The sequence below is a fragment of the Megascapheus bottae genome, chromosome 23, assembly GCF_031878675.1.
Source record: "Megascapheus bottae isolate mThoBot1 chromosome 23, mThoBot2.hap1, whole genome shotgun sequence".
Lineage (NCBI taxonomy): Eukaryota > Metazoa > Chordata > Mammalia > Rodentia > Geomyidae > Megascapheus > Megascapheus bottae.
In genome coordinates, this window is record NC_143531.1 from 9,771,775 (window position 1) to 9,782,171 (window position 10,397).

The 10,397-nt window shown below is 38.3% G+C and overlaps 1 protein-coding gene across 2 annotated transcripts; it reads right to left on the reverse strand.

Annotated features, from left to right (window-relative positions):
- Positions 1-2,025: 2,025 nt before the first annotated feature.
- On the reverse strand, positions 2,026-10,393 carry Gar1 (GAR1 ribonucleoprotein). Of its 2 annotated transcripts, none has more exons than XM_090356686.1 (7): positions 10,136-10,393; positions 9,603-9,822; positions 8,707-8,861; positions 8,196-8,255; positions 5,790-5,934; positions 2,683-2,748; positions 2,026-2,326 (listed from the first exon to the last, which is right to left on the reverse strand). In XM_090356686.1, the coding sequence occupies exons 2-7, from the start codon at positions 9,811-9,813 to the stop codon at positions 2,313-2,315; spliced, it is 651 nt and encodes a 216-aa protein (XP_090212812.1). In that variant the 5' UTR covers positions 9,814-9,822; positions 10,136-10,393; the 3' UTR covers positions 2,026-2,312. The 2 variants fall into 2 exon arrangements, with proteins under 2 accessions (XP_090212812.1, XP_090212813.1); XM_090356687.1 differs by lacking the exon at positions 10,136-10,393 and adding an exon at positions 9,965-10,047.
- Between the last annotated feature and the right edge of the window lie 4 nt (positions 10,394-10,397).

Sequence of the window (10,397 nt, forward strand, 5' to 3'; positions counted from 1 at the left end):
TGGTATCCTTAATATGTGGCTATTAAATCCAAAGAGTACAAAAGCGAGGACTCAATAACTACATACCCAAAGCTATGGACATGGTAATGGAAATATAAACATAACTATATAGACATAAAAGCCTATGACTCTACAGACATGTTTTATTTCATAAATTAGTATGTTTCTATGACATACAAACCCTTAGCCTAATTTTGATGAAGTTCTAAATACTAAGTCCCAGTGATTGTAAATAGATTCCCTCCTTGAACACTTAAGTTGTCATTTAAAATATGATGTAAAAATCAACGTTAATAAATTCTTTAAAAAAAAAAAAGTGAAGTTGGAAATGTGGCCCAAGTGATAAGAGTACCAATATACGTAGCTCAGAGCCCTGTGTTCAAACCCTAATGCCACTAAAAATGTAAGAGTATCTATCCTTGGAATTTCATGAGCTTCAGAAATATTCTCAAATAATTCTGCAAGAAACTTGAATTATTACTTTTGGCAGTTTAAGTGTATTTAATAGTAGAAGTTATGAGCTGAATTTTCTGATTTACCAAATAAAATACTATCATGACTAGAGTGAAAAAAAAAATATTCCCAAGCCTAAAGCAATAGACATAAGCATAAGGCAATAAACACAAAACCTGAAGAAACTATTTAAAAGCCTATTGGGGAAGGGAGTCCATGAAGCAGTCTAAAAAGCCCATAATCCATTTTTTTTGTTTGTTTGTTTCTGCTTTTAGACCAGGTTGGCCTCCAATTTGCAAATTTTATAAACCTCTTTCCAGCCTAAGTGCTGAGATTACAGGCACAGGCCTGTGGTCTTTCAGATGTTTTGTCCTTGCTGGTGTATGTTTCAGCACACAAAACTTAAAATCTGTAAAATTTTAAGTTGTAGCAATTAATTAAAAAATTTCTCGTAAGCAATTCTATCTATTGAGAATTAAAGCAAGGTGCTTCATGCCTGTATTCCAAGCTACTTGGGAGGTAGAGATCAGGAAGATCTTGGTTCAATCCTAGCCTGGCAATAATCATTTCAACCAGTTAACACTGTACTTGGTGATGAGCACCCGTCACTCCAGCTACATATGAAGTGGAAATAGAATCACAAGCCAGTCTGGTTAGGTAAAAACGCTCTGGATGTGTGACTCTAATGGTATAGTACTTGCCTAGTAAGCATGAAAGTTTAAGTTCAATGCCCCTCTGTATATCATCCTTACAATAAAACAAATTTTTTTAAATCAATCACTCATGTAAGAAAATTCAAAAATATAGATGTTTCCTTCTGAGAAGTAACAAGTGAGAGAGAAAGCAAGTCAATGGTAACTGGCAAGTAGTTCCATACTGAGGCATTTTTCCAATGATGGTTATTTTCAAATATTATGGTTATTTCTTAATACTAAACTAGCAATGAAGACCCAAACCAATTTTACTATAACTTCAGTGTATAGACAGACATGTGCCAGGCCACTTACTGTAACACCTTAAACCTCTAGTCATCTTATTAAAAAAGGAAAGAACATTTAGTAAGACCTTCCACAACTCATCTATGAATAATGAAAACTAAAATTTTCTTTGGAAATTCCTTAGAGTTCTCACAACTGAGCTAGAAATTACAAGTTGTAAACTAGAACCTAATTTCATAGTCATAATAAAAATATAATTAATAAGCACACAAAAAATTTGGGTTGAAGATTTGGAGCTTGAATGGAGGACCTTGTGCTTGCTAAGCAATACTCTACACTTTAAATTACAGCCCCTGCCCTAGAATCTATTAACTGCTGTTTGAGAAACTGCTTTATTCTATACACTAAACCACATAAGTTAACTACAATAAAGGATGCTAGTATTCTTGCACATAAAATGGTAAATATTTGATAGTTACTAATTTATAATCTCAAAAGTATTGCTCTATTAGCCTGTTTTTTATGCAATATCAAAATGTGTAAGCATTCCCTTTCTGTAATCTCCTGGGTTTAAACTTAAGTTCCTTCATATATCCAAAAATTAGTTTGGTTAAATAAACACACTCTAAACAACTTAAAGGAATAAAATGTTTTATTTAAAAAATTCTAAATATGGTTCAAATGAAAATTCTTGTCCATTTACTGAGCACCCACAGAGTGCTAGGTATCGTACCATATGTACGACTTGCTCGTGCTCTTTAGAGAATGAATGGCTCCCATGCACCTGATTTTACATATGGCGCACCCAGTCCCACTGTCACAGACTGCTATCTTCAAGATGGCTCGAGACACAAGCTCCTCATCTAGTAGAAGAAGGTCACGCAGTCATCACAGAACTCATCTGGCCAAGTCTGATTACATTTAATGTCCTCTCCCTGGTCAAAGGAAAAAATCAAAAGAGTTAAGGAATATTTAATAAACAGTACTATCACTATCAGAGCATTATGTTTAAAATCAACAGTAGTTTCTATAATGTCCAAAAAAAACTCTCAATTACTAAATTAACTGTAATTTATTACATATTTACTTTTCAAACTACTAGCAAAGTAATTTAAAAGGTGGTGAAAAATTAAAAGGGAACTGCAAAAAAGAGTGATGCAGAACAAAGCCATTAGTTAAGCAAAAACCATCCAAGTTCTGTATCTGTGCTGACAGAAGAAAATAAAACATCTACAGAGAAACTGACAGTTTCACTCAATACTCCAGTTATTTCACATTTTCTCATACTCACCTCGGAAGCCACCACCCCCTCTTCCTCCTCTGAAGCCTCCACCTCCTCTCCCACCTCTAAAGCCACCTAGAACCGAAAATAAATATTAAGTACCTTGCCTTCCAGTAAGTTTACCTGATTCTTAGTCATAAAGAAAGTATAAGCCCTTCTCTAATTTAACACCTTTTTTTTTCCCCACTCCTAAGGTTTGAATTCAGGGTCTGGACACTGTCCTTGGGCTTTCTCAAGGCTAGAGCACTACCAGTTGAGCCACAGCACCACTTTCAGCTTTTTCTCTGTATATGATACCAAGAAATCAAACCCAGGGCTTTGTGAATGCTAGGCAAGCACTCTACCACTATGCCATGCTCCTGGGCCAATAGTTTTACACATTTTTAAAAGATAAAATGCACTACTGGCTCATACCTGTGATGCTAGCAGTTTAGGAGGCTGAAATCTGAGGATTGAGGTTCATAGTCAGCTCGTCCATCTGTGAGACTCTTATCTCCACTGAACCATACCCCAAAAAATGGAGCTGTGGCTCGACTGTTAAGAGGGCTAGCCTTGAACATCAAAGTTCTGAGACAGTGCCCAGGTGCTGAGTAAGTTTAAGCCCCAGAACCAGAACCAAAGAACCAAACAAAACCAAAAAAACCAACAACAACAAAGATTTTTAAATCCAAAGAGTATAAGAGTGAGGACTCAATAACTGCATACCCAAAGCTAAGGACATGGTAATGGAAATATAAACATAACTATATAGACATAAAAACCTATGACTCTATAGACATAATGTCTTATTTCATAAATTAATATGTTTCTATGACATACAAACCCTTAGCCTAATTGTGATTAAGTTCTAGATACTAAGTCCCAGTGATTGTAAATAGATTCCCTCCTTGAACACTTGTATGTTAAACTTGTCAATTAAAATATGATGTAAAAATCAACGTTAATAAATTCTTTAAAAAAAGTGTTCTTATATAATACAAAGGATGAAGTTTTCTCCATCAGGTTGATAGTAAGAACTCAAATAGTACCTCAAATAAAATTAAACACTTTAACATGGTAGATTTTTCATCATGTATTTGAACAAATAATACATCCCAGAAATATTGTCCTACAGTTTGCCTGACATGATGAACACATTCATTTTGCTCTGTCACAAAGTTTTGAATAACATGAAATTTAGGTGTTTATCAAATTTGTTATAATTTTGGAGGTAACTAGGTGATTATACTAATAAAAATATTTCTAAACATATGATGGACAAATTTGAGTAAATATGAATAGTTATTAGCCTCTAATAAATTTTTACAGTTAAAAATGAGGAAAACCATGGGGCCTATGATTCTCTGGGTCTGGCTTACTTAATATGATTTTGTCCAACTCCATTTCCTTACAAATGGGGCAATGTCATTCCTTCATTTGTAACTATTAGTTTATGTTTAGAATTCTCCTAATAGAGGATCATAATAGCTTTGGCTAAGCAAAATGAACTCCAGGATATGGAAACAAGAGGTTTATCTTTGTGATTATTATTCTTAATGAACTATGTGAAGTTATTTCTTTTCTCTTCTGTTCCCCTTAAGGTTTATCTCATGTTGTTACTGTATCTGACCATATACTGTATATACGGTTATTTATTTGAAAAAGGGAAGTAAAGGGAAAAACAAGATGAATGGGAAGGGGTGTGGGATGTGAAGTGGGATTAAAATGTTCCGGAAATAATGTGCTCATTACCTAATGAATATAACTGTGCCCTCTCTGTACATCAACCCAACAATAAAATTTTTAAAAAGTTAAAAAAAAAATGCAGAAACCATAGCAGTTCCACAAGTATGTAGTAGGGGAAAACCCTAGATTATCACCTTTTAACCAAGTATTCAATTTTGGTGAGTTAGAAGACCATTGTTGGATGCATGATTACCTTAGCCTTTGCTTATCTTAAATATTCTTAACTAAGAATATTTCAACTGGACAAAGGCTATGTTTTTTTTTTTGTTTTTTTTTTTTTTAAATTCTTGCCAGTCCTGGGGCTTTAACTCTGGCCCTAGGTGTTGTCCTTGAGCCGCTTTGTGCTATTTAAGCTACAGTGCCACTTCTGGCCTTTTCTGATTGGTTTATTGAAGATAAGAATCTTACAGGGACTTTTTTTTTTTTTGCCCAGGTTGGCTTTGAACCTTGATCCTCAGATCTCAGCCTCCCGAGTAACTAAGATTACAGGTATGGGCCATCGGACCGTGGTAGGTGTATGGAATTTTAGACTGAACATATTTTAAATTTTAGGTGGGCTTGTCAGGATATAAGTCCATTATTGAGGTACATCTATGTTGATCTGTGTTCCTCATACAACATCACAAAACAGAATGGAAGGGATGACAAAGACTAAGATGAGTTGAACTCATAAACTAATCTGTTGAACTAAAAGCCCTTTGTACAACTATTACAATGGAACTACCCAAAACCTAATAAACTAAAAGTTAATTCATAATTTCATCAAGTCATGTAGTATACAGCAATGTTTCAGTCAACAAAAGGACTGCTCTCTTACAATCCTAACAAGACTGGAAAATTCTTATCTAGTAACATTGTGGAGCAATGCACCTATAAACAAACATACTATGTGCTATGAAGTATAGCACACACAATTAGGTAGAATATATAATACCATACTGATTATAAACAACTGCTACTGGCTCGTGTTTCCTGTAAATTGTATTGGTATTAGAATGTATTCCTTTTGCTTTCTAAAAAATTCACTGTAAAAGAGTATGACACATGGTGTAACATGTATCTCACATTTACTGTCCTTCAACTGCATCAAGAGTCCAACTTGAGTGAATAACCCACATCATGAAATTGCCTGATAGTTCATTTCCAAGACGGCATCTCTCCCATTAGAGATGAATCTCCAAGGCATCCCCAAAAGTTAAAATACCTCAAAGTAGTTATATTTTTTAAAAGATGTTGGGGGAAAAAAAAGCATTTTGTAAGCAATCTGCCCATATTTGAAAGGTTTAGTGAAATAAATATTAAGAGTCTGCCTACTTACAAAGTACAACTGTAAAATGTGAATTAAAAGTGGCTATGGAAACTCATTAGAAAATTTCCCCCCCAAAACTTACCACCTCTGCCTCCTCCTCCTCTTCCTCCTCCTCTTCCTCCTCCTCCTCTACCTCCTCTACCGCCACCTCTTGGCGGTCCTTTCTCACCTGGAGGTCGAGGTAAAAACCTCTGCAGTGGCAACAGCTTGTATGGGTCTATGTAAAACTGAAAGTTTAACAGAAGTAATTAGGTGATGGCTTGGAAATGGCAGAATAGTCAAAACTGCCTATTTAAAGTCAACCACACCAATTGTGTGTAGCTAAGGACATGAACTTACTTTTATACTATCTTGGTTTTCTTACCTGTGAAATGTAAAGAGCAAAATACAAACCATTCTATGGATAAAGTTGAAAAGTTACATAACTATAAGCACTAGTCTTCAAACATATTTAGGCTGGAGGAGGGCCTAAACAAAACAATGAACTGCTAACTAGAATACATGCCCAATTTATTAGACATGGCTTAAAAAAAACTACATAATAAATCCTCAAATAAATAATACTGTGAGAAAAGTCTGGGATGTAAATCAATTCAGGTGGCTCTAAGGAGCACTTTATCTTCTGATCATCAAAAGATCTAATCTCAGTTTATCTGTAGGTTCTTCAGCACCAGGCAAATCATGTCTGTAGCAACAGGAATTTCTTCCATTTCATTTTCTCCATTGGCCCCCTAAGTCCTTAACCCCTACGTTGGTAAATCCAGTAAGCCACCTTCTACACTGTGCCACAGTTGCACACTCCCTCTACAGACACTCTCTTCTATTATATATTTTATTTCTGTTGTTGTTGATTGTGGGGCTTGAACTCAGGGCCTGGGTACTGTCCATGAGTTCTTTTGCTCTGCCACTTTGAGCCATAGCCCCATTTCCAGTTTTCTAGGGGTTAATTGGAGATAAAGTCTCACAAACTTTCCTGCTGATTTTGAACTGTAATCCTCAGATCTTAGTCTCCTGAGTAACCAGGATTACAGATGTGAGTCACAAGCCTACTGCCTTTTTAAGTTGTTCACTGTCTCAGAGACTTTGTACAGTTTTCTGTATTTAGAACACACTTATTTTTCTGTGAAGAGCACAGTGGGTTCTCCAATACTTGTCTAACTACATCAAAATTACTCAAGAGGTTTTCCTTTTTAAAACTTTCTTGGAGCCGGGAGTTTGGTCTAGTGGTAGAGTGCTTGCCTAGCATGCATGAAGACTGGGGATCAATTCCTCAGTACCACATACATTTTTTTTTAAAAAGCCACAAATGGTGCTGAGGCTGAAGTGGTAGAGCTCTAGCTTTGAGAAAGTCCAAGGACAGTGCTCAGGCCCTGAACTCAAACACAGACTGGCAAAAAAAAAACAAAACAAAAAACCCTGTCTTGGGTGCTATTTCAGACAGAGTGGGTCACACTTCTAGGAATAGAATCTATGTTAAAGGACACTTACTATAAAATCCCTTCCCTATCCCTCCCAATCCCTTAACTGTAATAACCAGGTATAAAAGACTTTTCTAGTTGACTTTTAGGTCTCAGCCTCAAGATAGATCACTTCCTCAATGAAGCTATTATAAACTAACATGGTCCTACTGTGAAAGTTCTCACAGCAGCCTGTTTTCTCCACAGCACATATCGTGTCAGTAAAGTACTTGTGTAACCCTTTAATCTCCACCTTTTCCTAAATAAACTTGGTCCTGTACATGCTAGGCAGGTGTTCTACCACTAAGCTAATATCCTCAACCTCCAAATATGATTCATAATTCAACATTTTACTTACAATATTTTGCTTCTATAAGCTTTCATAGGAATTTTAAATAAACTAAAAAAGCATATTCAAACGCTGCTGCTATGAGCAAGGAATACTTGCTGAAAGCTACATCAATTACTCTTAAAGATTAATGTCAGGCCAGGAGTTTGGCCTAGTGGTTAAAGTGCTTGCCTAGCATGCATGAAGACCCGGGTTCGATTCCTTGGTATCACATATAGAAAAAAGCCGGAAGTGGTGCTGAGGCTCAAGTGGTAGAGCTCTAGCCTTGAGAAAGTCCAAGGACAGTGCTCAGGCCCTGAGCTCAAGCCCAGAACTGGCAAAAAAAAAAAAAGAACAAAAAAGATTAATGTCAATGTTTTAAAGTACAGAACACCTCAGACTAAGAGCTTCACTGGTGATATGCTGGGGGGGGGGGGTCTAAACACCCCAAGATGGGCTATCTCTCCTAAGGCATTCCATCCATGGCTCATGCCTGTATTGCTAGCTACTCTGAAGGATGCAATATGGAAGACCATGATATAAAGCCAGACAAGACAGAAAAGTTTGCTAGCCTCCATCTCCAAAAAAACAGCAAAAAGCCTGTGGTAAAAAGTCACAACTTCAATAGTAAAGTGACAGCAGAGCAAGCACAAGGACAATAAAAAGCAAAACAAAGACCTAAGTTTTTAAAAGCTTAACTCACCTTCTGTAGTTTTTTAAAGGAACCTGCCTTCATGTTTTCTGATAATTTAACTGAAAAATACTATTAATTTTATTAAGGAACAAACAAGAAATTAAGATGAAAGATATTAAGCCTTTTGAATTCATGTATAATTTTAAAAACAAAATTACAATGTACAGACACATAGGAAAGATAACAAATTAGTTTCCAAGAAGAAATAGTTTTCTTTAAAAACCTAAAGACCCTACAATTGCACCATCCTATTCTAGTAGCACCATAATATCTAAAGAACCCAAAAAAATCCTTGTGCTATGTTCCCAAATGGGAACATTTCTAGAACTTTCAAAAAATAAAGTCATCTCTCTAGGGCTTGTCATTTCCAAATATGGATGAATACATTCTCTCCTGCTGATTCTTTTCATTATTAATTTGTAGCATTGTTATTTTAGGCAACAAGTTTAATTTGTATCTAACCTCCTTAAGAAAACAGTACATTCTCAATGTATTAGATCATGCAAACTAGAAAGGATACAAAATCTCTAAGTTGTCCAAATATTTCATCCACCTTTCCAATTTGTTCTTTGTTTTCTAGATAAACAGGAGCATTGAAATAAGGAACCTTATTTTCTTCTGTAGTACATTTACAAACTATGTCATCTTCACAGGGATGCAGGAACTCTCCTAATACTGAAATGGGATAAGGAAATATTGAAATAGAAAACGTTTTCAAGTAGTATCAACCAACCTCTTAAGATTCCATCTTACACTAGGAATTTCACCGTATCTGTCCTCCTTTAAGATAGACACGTTGTTAACTGACAACAGATTAGCTATAGCATTCTTTTAAATATGGGACTAATAACTTTACCAGTTGCCTACACTAATATGATTAAGTGAAATAAAGTCAAGTGCTTAGAACAGTGCCTGGCACACTGAGACCATTCAACCTATGACAGCTGCTTTATTATCACTACTACAGTTTCATTAAACACCAACACTTCATTCTCTTAAATTTTCCTTCTTTCTTGGAACCCCTAGATGGGAATCATTCTTTGTTCTTGTTTATTTTTTTTCCCTCCTTCTTTAGAATTTATTCCCACTCTTTGTCAAGGATTCTTGGTCTGCTAGAAAAGTCCACAATCCCAAAATGAGTACCTTCGTTTCTATTACTTTCAACTAAACTCTCATCAACAAAGAAACTTCCTAATCCCTATCCACCTACTCCTAAGACTCTAAGTCAGTTTTTACAGCACGGCTCTCACAGACTTGTTTCCCCCCCGCCCAGCCAAACTGCAACCACCCCGTGAGAGCTTCAGGATCCATCCATCAGCACCCAACACCAACTCGAGAAGAACAGCAAACTCGCCCGGAGCTCAACCCTCCCCCCACCCCCCTTCTACGCGGGTTAAGCCCGGGAAGGCGACATACGGACTACGTGATCCGGGGGTCCTTGGTCTTGGCCCTTGTTAAAACCTCCGCGGCCACCTCCTCGTCCAAATCCTCCTCGGCCGCCACCTCTGAAACTGCCGCCGCCGCCGCCACCTCGGAAGTGGTTGTTGCTACCGCCTCCACGATGGAAGCCGCCACCTCCTCCACCGCCGCGATTAAAACCTCCACGACCCCCGCCTCGGAAAGACATCTCTCCTGCCTGGAGCAACACAGGACAGATCCACCCGCTGCTGACGGTGACTGCGGTTTCTCGGTGCACACCTGAGCCCCGCTCCCGACACCAATCGCAGCCCTGTCACCTCGCCCGCATCAAAGCCCAAGCCCAAGCGAGGCGTGCGTACCCAGGGCCCAGGGCGGGCACGGCGGGCGAGGCTGGGCCGCCCGGGGGATCGTGACTCTTCCCCCGCCGCACACAGCTAGGTATTCAAACTCTCCCAATCCCTTCCCTCTTCCCACCCCGGCCCGGCCCCCCACCCAGCGCCCTCCACGCCGCGGCTCCCGCGAGCACTCACCGGCGCCACGTGCAGCCCGGGCCCGGGCTCAGCGCGCACACCCACCCGCCGGCCACTTCCGTCCCGCCGGGACCTCGGCGGCCACCGTACCGGTAGTTTACGAAGAACACAACCAGAAACTCAAGATACCTAGCTTGCAAACAAACACACAAATGAACCAACAAAGCCTGCTACCGGAAGATCTGAGGAACCTAAATGCCTACAGAGCCCGCAACGCCGGAACAGCAACAACAGCTCCCTTCAGCCAGCTAAGTCCACTTCC

Coding starts and splice junctions, on each gene's coding strand:
- Gar1 (XM_090356686.1), bottom strand. CDS start 9,813: ATGTCTTTCCGAGGCGGGGGTCGTGGAGGTTTTAATCGCGGCGGTGGA. Junction 8,256..8,706: donor TTGGACAACTTAGAGATTTT/GTATCCTTTCTA, acceptor TAAAATTAATAG/TATTTTTCAGTTAAATTATC. Junction 2,749..5,789: donor AGGAGGAGGAGGCAGAGGTG/GTAAGTTTTGGG, acceptor TTTCGGTTCTAG/GTGGCTTTAGAGGTGGGAGA.